At 38.4% G+C, this 18,650-nt stretch overlaps 1 protein-coding gene across 1 annotated transcript in view; it reads left to right on the top strand.

Moving 5' to 3' along the window:
* TTC27 (tetratricopeptide repeat domain 27) overlaps positions 1–18,650 on the top strand; it is a 169,858-nt gene that overhangs the window by 129,567 nt on the left and 21,641 nt on the right. Inside the window, exons 14-16 of the mRNA XM_032881906.1 lie at positions 4,900–4,998; positions 8,525–8,577; positions 13,637–13,802. Coding sequence (XP_032737797.1) covers positions 4,900–4,998; positions 8,525–8,577; positions 13,637–13,802 — 318 coding nt within the window. The remainder of the gene's footprint in view (positions 1–4,899; positions 4,999–8,524; positions 8,578–13,636; positions 13,803–18,650) is intronic.

Raw genomic sequence — 18,650 nt, 5'->3', positions numbered from 1 at the left:
GCAGAAACCTTGAGGAGGAAGGAAATTTGAGTAATAGACTCATCATTTAAGAAAGAAAATTGTAATATACAAGCAAATGGTACCTATTGCAGATGTACTTTAAGACTCTTGTAAAAATTAACTTTTTAATTGTAAAAATAATCCAAGCCCATTGCCTCGTGGTGCTTAGTGTATGTTAGCCTTCAGAGTGGCAAACTAATTTCTTTTTTTAAAAAAATGGTTTAATTTCTATTTTAATTATTGAGGCTAATACATATTGTGCTTTCTGTCTTCGTCACACCTGTTGCATACCAGGAACCAGGAACCTTTGTGTGGCTTGAAGCAAATTACTTCCTGTGCATGCCTTGTTTTCCTCTCTGCCTCTTTTGAATTGATTTCTAAGGCTCCTAATTGAATGGCTTGTGCCCCTCAAACCTGCTGCTTCTCTGGTTTGTATCATCAGGGTACTTACTTTGCCACTAGATGGCACTAATATACCTTTGAACCCAGTCACCCCTGCGTTTTTTAGGATCTTGGGTGTGAAGAAGCCTTGGAATTTTTGCTTCATCAAATCCCTATTTAACAATTGGGTGACTGATACTCCGAGGTTAAGTTACTCCGAGCCTCTTGAATCCCACTCACCTGTCTTCCCTTCTATTCCACTCTTCTTCCAGGGGGCTTTGTGAGAGGAACTCAGAGAAACCTCCTTCTCAACCATTCTTGTCCTTTGCTAATTATTTTTAAAATAATTTTATTTTTAAAAATATTTAATTTATTTATTTGACAGAGACACAGCGAGAGAGGGAACACAAGCAGGGGGGTCGTGGGAGAGGGAGAAGCAGGCTTCCCGTCAAGCAGGGAGCCTGATGTAGGGCTCGATCCCAATCCCCTGGGATCATGACCTGAGCCGAAGGCAGACACTTAACGACTGAGCCACCCAGGCACCCCTATTTTTAAAATAATTTAAAACCATTCTTTAAGTTCATATATCTTCACATTCAAAACAGGTAGTTGTCCTGCTTTTGTGTTTCTGTATTGGCTCCCTCAGAGAAACAAGCTAGACTGTCAGCTTCTGAAGAGGATTGCCCTACCGATAACTAGCCTGCCTTCACAGTTTGCCCTGGAATAAGCTCTACAGATGTCCCAGTCAGCTTCTCTGCCCGATGATTCTCTGTCTCTGTTCCTGCCCAGTCCCTTTGATAAGAGGTTTGCCTTTCAGCTCTTCCCTGCACCTGAATATGGTCATCCCTTGTGCTTCATCAGTGTCCACTTGCCTAAAGAGAGCTTTGAGGGGATAGACTCCAGTTCTTAAAAAATTGATCTGCTGAATTTTCCAGCCCCTGTTGACTGAGTTCTTTTGTTCCCCTCTCACTGTGTTGGTGACAAGGATGGTATTGCCATCAATCCTGGCTGTATGTGGGCAGAATGGTACAGTGGGAGGCACTGTGGCCACGTGGAGAAGACATGGGCTCTGCGCTCCCATTGACTGGGTCAGTCACTGTGTTAGTGACAGTCCTGTGTCACTAACTGACTTTGTGACCCCTTATCATCTCTCTAATGAGGGTACTGTTTACTACCTTGTGAGGCTCTTGTGAGGAAGCAATGAGGTAATGTGTGGAAAGCTCCTGGTATCCATTCTTGGCACACATTGTACATGCTCATTAAGTGCTAATATTCTGATTGCTATTGTATAGAGAGGAATAGGCGAAACTATAGCATATGAAAGGTAGGAGCCTAAGGGAGGGTCTCAGCCAGAAGAAGTAGATTTTTTTTTAAAAGATTTTATTTATTTATTTGACAGACAGAGATCACAAGTAGGCAGAGAGGCAGGCAGAGAGAGAGAAAGGGAAGCAGGCTCCCTGCTGAGCAGAGAGCCCGATGTGGGGCTTGATCCCACGGACCCTGAGACCATGACCCGAGGCGAAGGCAGAGGCTTAACCCACTGAGCCACCCAGGCGCCCCTTAAGATTTTATTTTTAAGTAATCTCTATACTCAGTGTGGGGCTCACAGTCACAACCCCAAGATCAAGAGTCCCATGCTCCAGCGACCAAGCCAGCCATGTGTCCCAAGGAGCTAGATCTTTACTGAAGAAAGAAGGGAGGGATGCAAGGCATGCTGGGGTCTTTGTCAGTGTTTTGTAGAAACCGTGTAGAACAGTGCTGCCCAGTGTGGTGGCCACTAGCCAGTCTGGCAGTCGAACACACTTGAAATGTAGCTAAAGTCAAAACTGAGATGTGCTGTAAGTGCAGAATACATAGCAGATTTCAAAGACTTGGTACGAGAACCATGAATATAAAATATTTCAATAATTCTGCATACTGATACCATGTTGAAATGACACTATTTGGATTTGTAGAGTTAAATAAAATGTCACTAAAATTAATTTCACCTGTTCCCTTCTACTTTTTAAATGTCCTTCTAGAAAATGGGATGACACTAACATCATATCCCCCCATGATTGCACTCGACTGGAAGGTAGAGGTCTCTGGGATTCAAGCATATACAATTTTAATTTGGGGAATCATCCTTGAAGTTTTTTTGAGGCTTTTGATTTTTTTCTTTTATGATGTTCTATTCTTAAGAGCATGACCTGAATCAAGATGCTAGTCACTATTGGGAGTAATAGTTTTAAGTAATAGTTTAAAATGAAGAAAGTAAGAGGCACCAAATATTCTCCTTAATCCTCCAAATTCTGAGGACCTCAATGGAAAAGCAAGGTATGAATACATTATTTATGGTTTAGTGGGTTAGCCAAAAGCAATTAGAAGATCTTAGAGTTTGTTTTTTAAAAAGCCATTTCATGATTTCAAAGAATAGGGTGCGTGCAAGTCATCTCCTATGTAATTATATCTTATCAACAGATGGAATCTACTAGCAATTAATGATCCTAGAATTTTCCTTCAGATGCAAATTATTAAAACAACAACACAAATGCCAAGAGTGGGGAAAAAAAAAAAAAGAGAGAGAGCCATAATACTATATATCAAATTAAGTCATCTGCCTGATTTTCATTAAATTTATTTTGGTTTTAAGACCCTGGTTAGAAAACATTGGCTTGTTTCAAAACCTTAAAGGTAAATAGTAATCTTATCACCAGCTTGTTTTAGAGCTGTGAGTAATTACTAATTTTAGACATTTGTAACCTTTGTCTTTACAGGTGGGATTGAAAAATAAAGCTCTTTATTTACATCTTGAATTTACACTTGCTTTTTCTTTTTTTTTTTTAAATAACAACACATGGAAAATAGTTTTGTGGAAAGTTTGTTTGCAGAGAGCAAGCACGACACGTGCATTTTGAGAACTTTGAGGGCAGTTATCATTGTTCTTGCTTTAGTCCCAGGGTGAGGTATCTCTCCTTCCAAGTAAACTTGTGACCACAATTCATGGGATATAAGATGCCATCAGTTGTAACAGGCACATTTATTTTAAGTGCCACCTTGTATAAAAAAATGCCTCCAATAAACTCTGACAAGGGGTCAGATCTATTTCAGAGATGTTAAATGGTGAAAAAAAGGTGTACCTTGTATCTGATGAACTATAACACACAGATGTTGAAACTTGCACTTTGGTTAGAAGTTAGAGAGCTTGTTTTATGTATCGTTTATAAGTTAGCATCAGACTTTAGGCCCGCTCAGAACGTATCATCAATGGTTTGGTCTCTCCATTCTGTAAATAATTGACAGAAGGAAGGTGTGATGAGGTCATTTTTCAGTTTCTGGTAGTCCCTTGATTTGAAAAAGTGAACTTCTAACTTCACTTCAACCTGGTATCTCTAGCATTCTCCCCTCCCCCGAAACATACACCCACCCCCTTTTCAGCCAGTACCTGTCCCTCGAACAAAATCTGTTCTCCATAAAGGCTCCTGATAGCAGTTATTTATAGCCTCTCCTGAATTCAAGGCGAAGTGTTAAATTGCCCAAGGATGTTTGCTTTCTAAGCCTTATCTCTAATTATCGGCTAAAAATCTTTATCTGCTTAAAAACCATTCAGGTCTCAACTAGCCATATGGAACACGTTTTGTGGAAATGGCTGGGGGAGGAGGGGTGTGTGGGCCGTGTTCCCCACTGCCTCCACGGAAGGACAGATAACAGAGCACCTCACTTCCTTTCCCACCCTGAAGGGTGCCACCAAACCTGTCTGCCCGCTCCCTGCCTTTGTCCTGCAAGTCAGCCAGCAGCTCCGCCGCCTATTCCTGCTGCCCTTACTAACTGTATCCGAAAGGAAAGCAAACTTGACCCCCACAGCTGCATTTCTGACTAATTTCATTGAATTTTTATCAGTTTTATCTTCCTTTTGATAGAAGCTATTGAATTTTAAGGAAACACTGTGATATGAAGAATTCTGTTGTAATTTCAATAGCTACTTCCTAATTCACCTGTTTTTTTCTAAATCTCTTTGCTAACACATCTTGCTGACTCAAGTTGGTCTTTCCATTTTCAACGGGCTGTTCGGTAATCCAGATTCCCAGCCTGCTTTCTCCAAATTATTTTCAGGCATGCCTAAGCAGATACGTGAGTTGCTCATGGCTAAACTGCGGAATTGTTTGTGGTCTGACTTGAAGATGAAAGCAAGAGTTTTTCTCCTTCTCAAGTTTGTCATACATTTATCCTTTGTGAATCTGCTGATACTGTGATAGTTGACACTCAGTAAAAAGTTTAGATTAATCCCGCATTCATAGTATGAGGGTTTATAGACAGAGCTCTGGATGGCATTCATGTTTTGTTAACACAAAGAATGCTTTTTCTCAGAAAAGATGTGCCATGATACTGCACATGCTTTTGGTGTTGTAGTGGTTTTGAAAATTATGTGAAAAAATTCACCACCACCACTTCCCAAATGGAAATGAATGTAAAGTGTAAAATAAATATCCTATAAATATCTCTATGTGTTTGAATGACTTTGACTTTTTATCCTTGCAGCTGGGGGTGTGGTTTTCTCTTGGCTGTGCCTATTTGGCCTTGGAAGACTACAGAGGTTCAGCGAAGGCATTTCAGCGTTGTGTGACTCTCGAACCCGACGTGAGTTTGCTCTGTCTGCTTTCCTTCTCACAGCCCTTCGATATTCTCTGAGTTACTTGGATTATACTGTAGTTCAGGATAGCAATTCCTGTGGGCATATAGTTTCAGTTCTACAAGATAAGTAAGTTCTAGAGATTCTCTGTACAACATGGAGCCTATGGTTAACAGTACTGTGTTGTATACTTAAAATTTTGTAGAGAGGGTAGATCTCATGTTAAATGTTCTTCTCTCAAAAAAAAAAAAAGATAAAAGAAGGCAAAAAATTCCAATTTTCTATGATTTTATGTTAAAATGAAAGAACAGCAGTTCCTTTTGTGTTGGAAGAAAGTATACCTTTGACAGAATGTCACACCTTAAGGTAAATGATTTATAAATCTAGAAATAAGTTTCTTCTTATAATAGCTAAGTTATTTATGGGAATAATTTTGATACAAGTTTTTTAGGCAAAATTATACTTAACTGAGGTATATAGCAAAATATCACATCTATTTTGTCATTCAGTAACATATGCTGCATATGTTAATTGCATTCCTAGAAAGTTCTTTTTGTTTACAGTCTTTTAATATTTAATAGTTTTACTGAGATGATAAACAATTCACATCCCATATAGTTCCTCCACTTAAAGGAGGATTTCTTAATATATTCAGAATTGTGCAACCATTGTCACAATCAATTTCAGAACATTTTATTATCATAAAAAGAACCCCCTGTACTCATTAGCGGTCACTCCTCATTTCTTCCAAACACCTTCCACTCCCCACCCTCCGCCTCCTGCCCCAGGCAACCACTAAAATACACTCTATCTCTAGATTTGCCTATTCTGGACATTTTGTATAAATGGAATCATATGCTCTGTGGTCTTTCGTGGCTTCTTTCACTTAGTTCTGTGTTTTCACAGTTCATCCATGCTGTTGCTTGTATCAGTACTTCTTTCCCTTTTATGGTCAAATAATATTCTTTTATGTGGGTATATCACACATTACCTGTTTGATCGTCAGTTGATGGACATTTGGATTGTTTTTACTTTTTAGCTATGATAAATTAGGTTGCTATGAACAGTCATTTACAAGTTTTTAGGTGGACATACTTTTCTCTTTCTCTTGGGTACATACCTCCTAGTAGAATTCCTGGATACGTTAGCTGTGTGTTCACAATTCTGAGAAACTGCCAGACTGTTTTCTGAATCACCATTTTACATACCCACCAGCAGATGTGCGGGGTCCCAGTTTCTCGGGATCTTTACCAGCACTTGCTGTCACCTGTCTTGTTGATTCAAGTCATCCAAGGAGGCGGCATCTCATGGTGGTTTCATTTTCCATCGCCCTGACGGCTAGCAATGTTGAGCATCTTCCCATGTGCTTATTGGCCATTTGTGTCACATCTTTGGAGAAATGCTTATTGATATCCTTTGCCCACTTTTTAGATCGGGTTAGTTGTTTTTATGTTGAGTCATAGGAGGTTTTTTATACATCCTGGATAGAAGTCTTCATTATTGGATATATGATTTGAAAATTTTTCTCCCATTCTGTAAATTGTTTTTCATTTTCTTTATAGTGCCTTTTGAAGTACCACAGTTTTTAGTTTTGACGAGGTCCAACTTACCTGTTTTTTTCTTTGTTGCTCATGTCTTTGGTGTCATATGTAAGAATCCGTTGCCAAATTTAAGGTCATGAAGTATTACCTCTGTCTTTTAGAGTTGTATTGTTTTAGCTCTTACATTTATGTCCAGTCTGCTGTTAAATCTGTTCATTAAATTCATCACACTACCTGTGGTGGTGCATGTTGGCTAAACTTATGGTGATCATTTCATAGTTTATACATATATAATATCATTATGTTGTACACCTGAGAATAATCTGATATTATTTCTCAACTTAAAAACTCTACACATCATTTCAGATGATTTTTTTTTTTTTTAGTTCAAAAACTTTTTTTTGGTCCTTTTTATAGTTTTCATGTCTCTGCTAAGATTCCCAAGTTGTTCCCTTATTATGTTCATGCTTTCTTCATATCTTTGTTTGTATTTATAATAACTGTTTTCAAGTCCTTGTACTCCCAACATCTCTTTCATTTCTTTGTCTGTTTCTATTGACTGATTTTTTTCTTTGGTTACGGATACATTTTCTTGTTCGTTTGCATGTCTACCAATATTTTTTATTGTATCCTACACATCGTGGATGCTGTGTTGTTGAGTTTCTGGGTTTTATTGCTTTCCCTTAAGGAAGGTAGAGCTTTATTTTAGCATTTGGCTTGTGGATCAGTTTTATTTTAAACCTTTGTTAGGGTTGGTCCCGAATTGTCCTTATTCTAGGGTTGTAATCACCCTTCTTTTACGATACAATATAGCTCTTGGTGGTTTTGGTGGTTGAACTTAACGCCATTTGTGAACAGTGAGAGTTCCCCACTCCAGTTGGTTGGAAATTAAAGAGCTCCTAGCATTGTGTGTCCTTCAGAATTTCCATTACAGCTCATGGCTTTCTGGTTGTTGCCCTCTGCCTGGCCTCAAGTTTTACCTGGCACATATATAGCTTAATATTCAGCCAAGGACTTTAGGAGAAACTTATTGATGTTTCTGGAGCTTATTCTCTGCACAGATCTCACTTCCCTGTTTTTTGCCCTGCAAGTTCTGGCGAGCTTTTGAGTCCTGAACTCTGGTCTCTTTCTTAATCCCAGCAAGACTTGCTGTGCTTCTTTTGGTTTCTACCTCTCTGTACTGAGCCTTGAAAGTGCCTCTAGATGGAGGTATAGGTTGATTGTTGAGACCTCTCTCAGTTTACCATCTCTCAAGGGTCATAGCCCCATGCTGCTTGTTGTGTGACTTTTCAAAAACAATTCCCTAAATTTTGTCCAGCTTGTAGCTTTTTATGGTAATAAGCCCAGTCTGGTACTAGCTGTGCTATGTCTGCAAGCAGAGGTCCATTGCCACTTAATTTTTAAATCACACATATGAACTTGAAAACTATATACTCTATATTTTATAAAGAGCTGAACAGAGAGGAACAAACATAATTCATATCATTCAACATTTATGTAACAACTTTATTTTTGTCATTGCACAGAGGAATAGGTAGAGAAATACATTTGATTGATGAAATACTTAGAAATAACACTGGAGAACACATACTCCTTTCTTCTCCTATCTGATGAAGGATGATGGTAAAATAGCAAAGGCTTTAAGATATGATAAATAATATTCTGCATCACCTTGGATTTGTAATAAATCTATATATTGTGTAAATTATATTGCAGATTATCCTGTTACTTTGGAAATTTAAATTTGGAAATCTTAGCTAAATTCCAACTGAGTGCTATAATAGTTATGTCAGTTTGTTGAGTACTTTTGTTTTAAATTGGAAAGTTAAGTTTAATTTATTTCATTGTCTCATATACCTTAAACATACCTTATGAAAATTGTGATTGTAAAGAGCACCTCTTGGACTAGAAAAACATGTTATACTTTGGGTTGTAGGAACTATTTTATTACCTAAATGAGAATAGCCTATAACTGAGTTCTCTATCATTTCAGAATGCTGAAGCTTGGAACAATTTATCAACTTCCTATATCCGACTAAAACAAAAGTAAGTACATCAAACAAATATGAAGAACTCAGTTTCCAAAATGAACAAGATTTTCTTCCACTGAACTTAGTGCCTTTACTCCTTTCCCCCAGGCCCATCCATACCTTTGAATTATAATGACTTACTATAGCCATTTGAATTCTCAATGTAGTTTATTTTTCTAAAGCATTTACTATGTAATAAAATAAGAAATATTATTTGGAATCTTCATTTGATACTGACGTTTTGCATCCTAAATTCCATTACACGATAAGAGGATGCATACCTGTAGTTGGTCAACGCAATTGGTGTATTCTTCTTGATTGCTTGCTGTGTATTGGGTATTACTGAGAAATATAAATGTGAACCAGTGTCTTCAGGAATTATAGATTTAAAAAATAAAATATCAGGCTGTGTTATTTTAGAAGTCGTGCATGGTAAATATCAAGTGGGAAATAGAAGGAGAGCTATAATAACCATAGGTGATATTTGTAGAACCCTCATTCTATGCCAGACACTGTGTGTGGGTCTCAGAAGAGAGAAGGATTATGGTCCTGGTTCCAGAACTCCTCTGAGAGAATGCTGGACTCAAGCTAAAATTTGAAGAAGGGGTAGAAGGGACAGAGGAAAACCTCTCAGGCAAAGGGAAATGTGATCACATGCAGAGCGAGTAACCTACACCAGCCGTGGATTATAGTGAGGTCTGTAGAGACAGAGAAGGTTGGAGTCAAATTGCAGTGTGTTCTGATGATCTGACTAACGAGTTGAGATCGTCCCATTGGCAGTAAGATGCCAGAGCTTTCAATGGGGGCAGTTTCATGAAGAAAGAAGCTTTTGGGGAAGGTTTATCTGGTGGCGGTGTGAGACAGACTAGAGAGGAAACTGGGGTCTGGAAACCCAGTCAGGAGACAGCTGTTGTAACAGTCCAGGCGGGAGATAACTAGTCTGGAAAAAAAGGGGCACATGCCAATTTATAAAGGGGACAACCAACTGGCCTTATTGACCGGCCATAAAAAGCCAAAGAAAAGGAAGAGACAAGGATTGGTATTGCCAGAGTTTTAGTGAATGAAGGAGAGGATGGATCTGTTTCCATTTTCATTTGGCCTTATTTTCAAGCCTAATTTAATTTTTCTTTGTGGATTCACAAGATACTTCTGAAGATATCATTAAATCCACATTACACTGAAATACTTCTGCTGCTCTTGGATGACAAACTACATAAATAAAGTACTGTTTTTTCTACTGCACTCTTTGGAAAATAGTATTATGTTCCTGATTGCAAGTGATTGTGTTAAAATTCCCTAGGGACCTTTTGGTTTAAAGCAAGGGGCAGGGGAAATCCCTGTCATAGTTGTAGAGTGATCTCAGTGGGTTTTTCTGGTAACCCTGATAACTCTGTATGTAGTGAGGCTTTTGATACTCTACCTTGTTTTCCAGCCCATTAACCCTAAGAATTCCGCTTTCCCTCATAGCGGGTACTGCACATTGTTCAACTTCTTTTTGGTGCTTTCTGGTCTTCCTGCAACTCCACAAATAGGTTTTTGTGTAAAAGTGGGGTTATAAGGTCAAAGGTGAATCACCGCTTTATTCTTGCCTTTTTGCTCTTTCCTTTCTTTGCTGCAGTTCCAGACATAGCTCAGTTTTGACTCATGAGATTGTTACATCAGGGGTAAATTATGACCGCTTCTCTCAAAAGAATCCTGTCCATGCCCAAGAGGGACCCTTTAACCATCTTGTCTGTCCCCTTGCTCTCCCGGGGTTCTTCCTAACACGTTCTTTTTGCTATTTCATCTGGTTCCCCAGGCATCATATCCCTGCCAGTCCTTTGGGAAAATCTTCCATCTTTAACTTTTATAGCACAGTGTTACAACCATTGTGGGCTCGATAAGTGAATCCTGAACTGAAGATCCTTACGAAGAAGCCACACTTAGGAAAAAGGAATTCATAGCAAAAACTTCAAGGCCAGGAGATTGTGGTCAATGGATGAGAGGACATGTAAGACAAAGGATAGTCCTCCTGCCTGGACTGGTGCCTGTCAAGTTCTGTTCCAACAGGCCAGCCTCACCCACCCCCATGCAGATGGGAGAACTGCAGTCTCAGTCTACGACTGCTGAGGGCAGTTGTTACGTGGGAGATGGGAGTAGGGAGCAGAACCAAGAAAGGGAAAAAGATACACCACACACACGCGCGCGCACACACACACACACACACACACTCTCTCTCTCTCTCTCTCTCCCCAAACAATTTAAGGCTAAATTTGAAGAAGGGTTACAGCAAGGGTACCTTCATTTTTAACTCTGAAAGATGGTGGGCCAAGGGATAAATGAATCAGTAGGTTCCATAACCACTTTAGGTAAATTGTTTAATGTAGAGAATAAAAAAATTAAACTGCAGTGAATTGGCTGCTAATGAGAAGACAAAAAGGACTTGACCGTAAGGATGTTATTGTGATTGGTACCATAGGTATATTAGAAATTGATTAAATGATTCATGGAGTGATTCTCAGAGCAATGGCCTGGGATGGCCAGAACAATCTCCATTATCCCCTCCAAAATTTGCCTTAAAGTCATGGAGGGGGAGATGCCTCGTTGAAACACAGTGGGACTCAGCAAGGAAACGGAGGTGGACCTGGTAGTCCTAAATTAACAAACTCAAAATGGCTTTGGAAAAGGAGATTGACAGCATACATTTGAAGAAGGTTACTGTAATTGTCCAGTGAAATATTCATGTTCCATAAAGGAATTATAATCTTGTCCGGACAGGGGAGTAAAGCATTAAGCATCTTTTTGTTTGCTGAGATGTTAAACTTCTAGAAAAGGTGACATGAAGTTCTATTGATTCCCTTGTTGGTATCAAGTTTTAATAGTCTTTTTCTCTTTTCTGAAGTGGCTTGTATAAGAATTCCTTAATGGTTTGGTATGCCTTTTCTGTAAAATTGCCTACCTTTGTTTTAATTTTAATTGATTTATTTGGCTTTCTGTTTCTTTAGCTCATTTGTATAATTTGTTCATAGCATTCACTTTTTTTTTTTTTTTCAAAAAATTACCAATGTTATTTGTGCCATTTTCTTTTATTCTAAATGGAATTTAGTTACACATTTGTCTCATTTTTTTTTCCTAAAAGCCAGCTTTTGGTTTTGTTAATCATTTCTATTCTTTCATTATATTTAATTTATTATTTTCTTCTTTCCTAAGTTTGTTTTTTTCTATAATGTTAAGTTGAATGTTTTTACTAATTTATTGTCATTTTTTGTAATAAATGCACTTAAGATCACAAATTTCCCTCTAAAAATACTGCTTTCGTTATGTCCTGCAGTTGGTGATATATAGTACTTTCAAAATTCTAAATATTTTTTATTTTCTAATATGAGTCTCTTTGTTTCCTCACTGTGGTTTCCTTTTCTTTTCTTTCTTTCTTTCTTTTTTTTTTTTAGGAGTGCATCTTTAAGTTTCCAGGCATATATATACTTTAGCTATTTACTGTTGATTTCTTACTTAATTTTGGAGACTATGGTCAGTTATACTTTTTTTCCACAAACAACTAGTAATTTTTGTTCTCAATAATTTGTTAAATATAATGACATATTTCATCAATTTCTGTTCTCACCATTGATCATTTATTGTATCCCTTTCTTTCTGTCTGAATTCCCTTTTATTTTTGCAAGAGAGGGTCCTTCAATAGTTCTTTTAAGTTAGGGGGAGTAGATGATAAACTTAGTCCTTGTACATCTGAAAGTGTTTGACTTCTCATTTACTCTTGAGTAGTAAGTTTAGCTGGTTATAAAATTTTAGGCTTGACAATTATTTTCATGCAGTGCTTTACATGTACTAGTCTGTTGTTTTCTACATCTTTTGTTGCTAATGAAATATCTGCCATTCTCATTGTCATTCTTTTGTAGGTTTTAGGATTATCTTTATGTTTTGCAATTTCATACAATATACCTAGGTGTTGTTTGTCTTTATTTATAAAATTTGGTACAAAAATATACTTTTGATCATAGAATTTCCATCTTTGTTCAGTTGTGGGAAATGCTCAGCTCTATCTTTTCAAATACCTTGTCCTGACATTTTCTGTATCTGTTTATGATGGCATGTCTATCAAATGTATGTTTGAGCCTTACCTCTCATACTTTCCTCTCCTTATTGCTCTTTTATTTTATTTGTTTTTTTAAGATTTTATTTATTTATTTGACAGACAGAGGTGACAAGTAAGCAGAGAGACAGGCAGAGAGAGGAGGAAGCAGGCTCCCCACTGAGCAGAGAGCCTGACGTGGGGCTCGATCCCAGGACCCTGGGATCATGACCTGAGCTGAAGGCAGAGGCTTTAACCCACTGAGCCACCCAGGCGCCCCTCTTTTATTTTTTAATCTGCATTCCTCGTGGATTTCTCACTATTGCTTTCTAGTTCATCAGTTTTCTCCTTGTGTGCAGTCTAGTGTTCTGTCCCCTATTGAGGTTTTGTTTGTTTGTTTCAAATGTCTCTTTCAATTCCAAAATTTCCAACTGGTTTTTATTTACATCTCCCTGTCCTTGTTTCGTTTCTACCTGTTTATGTTTTGCAATTTCTTGCTCCTTTAAAATTTATATTTTATTTATTTATTTATTTATTTATTTATTTATAAGATTTTATTTATTTATTTGACAGACAGAGATCACAAGTAGGCAGAGAGGCAGGCAGAGAGAGAGGAGGAAGCAGGCTCCCCACTGAGCAGAGAGCCCGCTGAGGGGCTCAATCCCAGGACCCCGAGATCATGACCTGAGCCGAAGGCAGACGCTTAACCCACTGAGCCACCCAGGCGCCCCTATTTATTTATTTTTAATTTAAATTCAATCAACGTATAGTGTATTATTAGCTTCAGAGGCAGTGATTCATTGGTCCCGTATGAGCTCCTTTAAAATTTTAAAAAATTTTGTAGGGAAATTTGAGGTGGTTTGGGGTTGTTTGGGTTTCAAATTCTGTTTATTAACATGAGTGACTAAGGACTGACAGAAAGTTCACATTAGCATTTTATGCCTGAAGCTATGGTTTCTTTAGCTATGATTATTCATTATCATTCTCTTTAAAATCTGACCTTCAACAGAGAAAAAGCTTTTAGAACTTTGCAAGAAGCTCTCAAGTGCAACTATGAACACTGGCAGATCTGGGAAAACTACATTCTCACTAGCACTGATGTTGGGGAATTTTCAGAAGCCATTAAAGCTTATCACCGGCTCTTGGACTTACGAGACAAATACAAAGACGTTCAGGTAAAATGTTCATATTTTGTTTTTTCAACTTGTGATTGATGTTAGTGCTTAATTATATGATTGTGATATTGACTAAATATGTATTCGGTTTTGATTGTGGTTTCTGGCACAGGGCTCCAAAAACCTTTGGAATTTCCTAAGCAAAGACAGCCGTAAAGGTGTCTTGAGTTGTGTTAATGAGGTGACTTTTGGAAAGCACTAAGGATGGGAATGGTTGCCAGGGTATCAACCATGTGATTAGAGGGTTGGAACTCTCATTCCCATAACCTCCACTCCTCTCCCCCCATGACGTCCTGGGAAGGGAGTGGGTGTGGAAATTGAACTCTTGTCACCAATGGCAGTGACTTAATCAGTAATGTCTGTGTAACTGAGCTTCCAAAAAACCCAAAAGGATAGGGTTCGAAGAGCTTCTGGGTTGGGGAACACATGGAGGTGCCAGGAGAATGGTGCACCCCGAGAGAGCATGCAAGCATCATGCCCTTACGCATATACTTTGCCTTATGCACTTCTACCATCTGGCTGCACCTGAGTTACATCTTTTCATAATAAACCGGTAATCTAGTAAGTCAAATGTTTCTTAGAGTTCTGTGAACTTACTGCTCTAGCAAATTAATCAAATCCAAAGGGTGGGGTTTGGAACCTCCAGTCTCTAAAGTATAAGGGACAACCTGGACTTGGGGCTGGCATAAGGAGTGGGGAGGAGGAGGGATTGGCAGTCTTACAGGACTGAGACCTCCATCTGTGGGATCTGATGCTCTCTCTGGGGAAATAGTGTCAGAATTGAATTGGTAGTGTGGGGAACCCCCCAACCCTGCATGCTTGTGTGTCCCGTCAGAATCGGTGACCAGATTCATCTGAGTGATACAAATTGTTTCCTTGACTATACATAGGAAAATTTTGTTAAACACATGTGATATATAAAATGAGCATTTTTTTCCTTTAGTTGAATATTCTTCGTTACATATTCTGACATTCCAATGTCAAATATGTCTGTGCAGTCAGACTGCATGTTATTGTGACTCAATTAAGAATATTTGATATGTGGTTTATGTACATACAGTCAGCTTGCAGAAATGAAATAGAATGATGTTTGTTGTGATTTATTGCTTTGGTTATCTCAATGGAATAGCTGGAGTAAGTCCCATACTCGTTTATTCACTCATTGAACAAGCATTTATTACATACTTTCAGATGTTTTGAACAATACAGAAATGGAGACTAACGTTTTCTTTGCCGTGTTTAGTGAAATGGTCCTCTTGGTGAGATGAAGTCAGAATGGTTAAGTCTAACACTGTACAAAAAAATATTAGATCCTTTCAGAAAACACGGGAGACTTGAAGCCATTGTGTTTGTCATCTTATGTTTGAAGATTGTACACAGACAAGGCTGTGTAGACGCCTCGGGGTTACAAAGTCAGGGGGCTTAAAAATACAACACTTTATTTGCTTTAATCAGCACATGCTATTTAAAATGATGACATTGAGGGGCACCCGGGTAACTCAGTCGTTAAGCTTCTGCCTTCGGCTCAGGTCATGATCCCAGGGTCCTGGGATTGAGCCCCACAGTGGGCTCCCTGCTCCCTCTCCCACTCCCCCTGCTTGTGTTCCCTCTCTTGCTGTCTCTCTTCTGTCAGATAAATAAATAAAAATCTTTTAAAAAAATAAAATGATGAAGTTGAAATTATGAAAAAACAAAAATAACATCTGACATATGACAATACCTTACTATTTCTACGTAGTATTGTCTGTACTCCAGCTGTTCCAAAATTTACCTTATTTGGGCCCTGTCCTACAGCCCCAGCCCTCGACCTGGATGCACGGTCTTGCAGGCTCAGCCATATGACTGGCCATGTTACTTCATGGCTCAGCTTCTGGGCCATTCACTTGGAAGATCTTTGGCTTCGAGTAGAAAGATGTACCTACTTGCAGGACATATGTTGACCCCTCTGAATCAGCTCTCTTTTTCTTTTACCCTTCTGTCCTTTCTAAATATTGTATATTGACCTTCTATTATAGAAAGAAGGGACTTGAATTCTGTAGCATAAAGATCAATTAAAACATGAATGGAGGCAGAGCTGAATTTTATATCCGAGAGAAGCTGGGAGCCCTGGCAGGTCCATTTGCATGGTTTCCTGCCAGTCCTGTAAACAGAGCGGAGTTCTCAGTGGAGCCAGTTCTTTCTCTTCTACACTTAGCCTGTGGACAAAGGGTACAGATGAGGCTCTGAACAGATCTTGGTATGTTACCAAACCACTGAGGATGGGGCAGAGATTCCGAAGTGCTCATCTCCTATTTACTTCAACTGTAATTTTTAAAAAGAGCCTTCTTTACTAGAAAGCATTCTGAAGCCTGTTTCTAAAGTCTCAGAGAGCATGTAAATAGTTTACATTGGGAGTTTATTCCATTTTATACTTGAAATAAATTCTGGGTTCCTTTTCTTTCACATTTTACAGTCGTGCACAAAACATTCAAATCTGGCACTCCTCATTTAGACACCACCGCTGGCTCAATCCCAGCACTCTTTAGAATTACAAACCGTCAGAGTAGGAAAGGACTCTAAAGGAGTCCTGTAGGCTCGGCTGAATAAACCACACACACATCAAAAGGGGGTGTGAAGTCCTGGAAGGGTTGATTCTCCCAAGTTGTCGCCCTGCTAGTATTGCTGCTAGGGATGTCGTGTCTGCCTGAGGTGTCTGAGAACTCACTCCTTGGTCAGTCTCATTCCATTAATCTTCTCTGGTGTTTCCCTGGTCTCTAACTGATCTGGTTTTCTTTCCGTTGCCGGTGGAATGCCTCCTCTGAATCCATATTTTAACTCACAGCAATCCTTCAGATCTGCTGAGGATTAGTAATAATTGACTTACCAGATTGGCTTTTTGGATTATACTGGCCATCCTTCTATGCTTGGCATTCTTGGAGTTGGTTTTATATAAGGAACCCAACAGAAGAGTAATTTAGTCCCCTCTTCTGTGAGAGATGGACTTGGGTGGTTATGGTACATGAGCATCAAAGTGGGGGGGGTGTCTTTTCTCTTTTCTCTCTCACTTGTTCTCCTGTGCTTTTCAAGGCACATAAAGCAGGTCAAGGTGGGGCATGGAGAGTTGTAATAACTACCATGTACTGAGGGCTGGCTGTGTGCCAGACACTATTCTAAGCACTTGATGTGTATTAACTAATTTCCTCATCTTGGCTTTATGGAATAGATTTGGACATTCATAAGCTATGTTGGACTCTGGAACATATGTATGTATCTTCCTGCTTTGTTTTAAGGAAGCTAATGCTATCAAAATAACTGTTCAAAGATTGTTCTGAAAGCTGTTATTTCCACATTATAAAGAATTATAAAGTCATCAAGGTATTGCTAATTTCAGTTGACTTCCATGTATCAAATATGCCATGTCATCTAGCTATGTTGGACCTGAGAGGACTCTATTCCAAAAGAAAGGCGAGACAAAATGAAACATTTGCTTTACTGAAGATGGTTTAGAGTAAAATAGGTTTAGCCTTGATCATTCCAGTCTCTTGTAATTAAGTTAGCTGGAAATGTATTGAGAATCTTAAGTTTTTCTTCTGTGTCTACTCTTCTCCCACCGTTCCCAGTTTAGGAATCTCCTTCTCTCAGGATGGAAATGAATTCTTACACATGTCTAAAATAATACTGGTTTATTTGAGTATCTGTAACTGTATGGGGAGAGAAGTGATATTTAGAATAATATATTGGTAGTCACAGTGACAGATACCAAGGAGAAAACTCTGGCACAAATAACCTGTGTTTGATTCTGAAGATGAAACTTTCAGTTGTTGATTTTGCATGTTGTATACTGAAACTAATTCATTGGAATTGTAAGAACACATGCTTAGAAATCCTTCAGTAGGCTTGCCTGAAAAATAATGAAGAGACTCACACAATAGTGTATTCTGTGGAATTCTGGGCAATTCTCAGTCAATACAATTCATTTAAAAGTAAAAATGTTTTTTCCTAAGTTTTTAATGAAGACCTAAAGAGGAAGCAAAGCTTATTTAATGTAAAGAATGATTCTATAACAAAGGATTACTTTTTTTCTTTCCATTTATCCAACCTTAGTTCCGAATGCATAGAGATGCATTTTGAGCATTTTTCAGAAAAGGGAAAAAAAATGTCTTAAGAGAAACCCCACTCTACCCCGTGTAAACTTCTTGTAACACAAATTGAGATATTTTGATTGAACTTTTATCTTAGATTTTTCAAACATATTTTGGTGTTCATGGAGCTTTTCACTCCTTCCAGCAAATCTAATCATGAGGAATTTTTACCTGTGGAAAAAAATCACGTTCTGATTTCCATTTAAAATTCTAATCCTGAACTAAAGTGACAATTTTTTGGTTTTCTAAAGAAAATTACTAGGATTTAGTTTAAATTTATGGCCAGCTAAGCAACAAGTGTTGGCCAGGATTCTGAGAAAGAGGAAGCCTTGTGCACTGTTGGTGGGAATGCAAACTGGGGCAGCTACTCTGGGAAGCAGTATGGAGATTCCTCGGAGTTAAAAATATTACTACCCTGTGATTCAGTATTTGCACTACTGGGTATTTATTCTAAGAATACAAAAACACTGATTTGAAGGGATAGATACAACAATGTTTATTGTAGCAGTATTTTCAATAGCCAAATTAGGGAAGCAACCCAAGTGCTCATCGATAGATGAATGGATAAAGAAGATGTGGTATTTGTGTGTGTACACACACGCGCACGTGCGCACACATACACACACACACACACACAATGGAATACTATGCAGTCATAAAAAATAATGAACTCTTGCCATTTACAGAAACATGGATGGATTCTAGAAAGTATAATGCTGAGTGAAAT

The sequence above is a fragment of the Lontra canadensis genome, unplaced genomic scaffold, assembly GCF_010015895.1.
Source record: "Lontra canadensis isolate GAN:19392208 unplaced genomic scaffold, GSC_riverotter_1.0 scaffold78, whole genome shotgun sequence".
Classification (NCBI taxonomy): domain Eukaryota; kingdom Metazoa; phylum Chordata; class Mammalia; order Carnivora; family Mustelidae; genus Lontra; species Lontra canadensis.
This window is presented reverse-complemented; position numbering and strand designations above follow the sequence as displayed.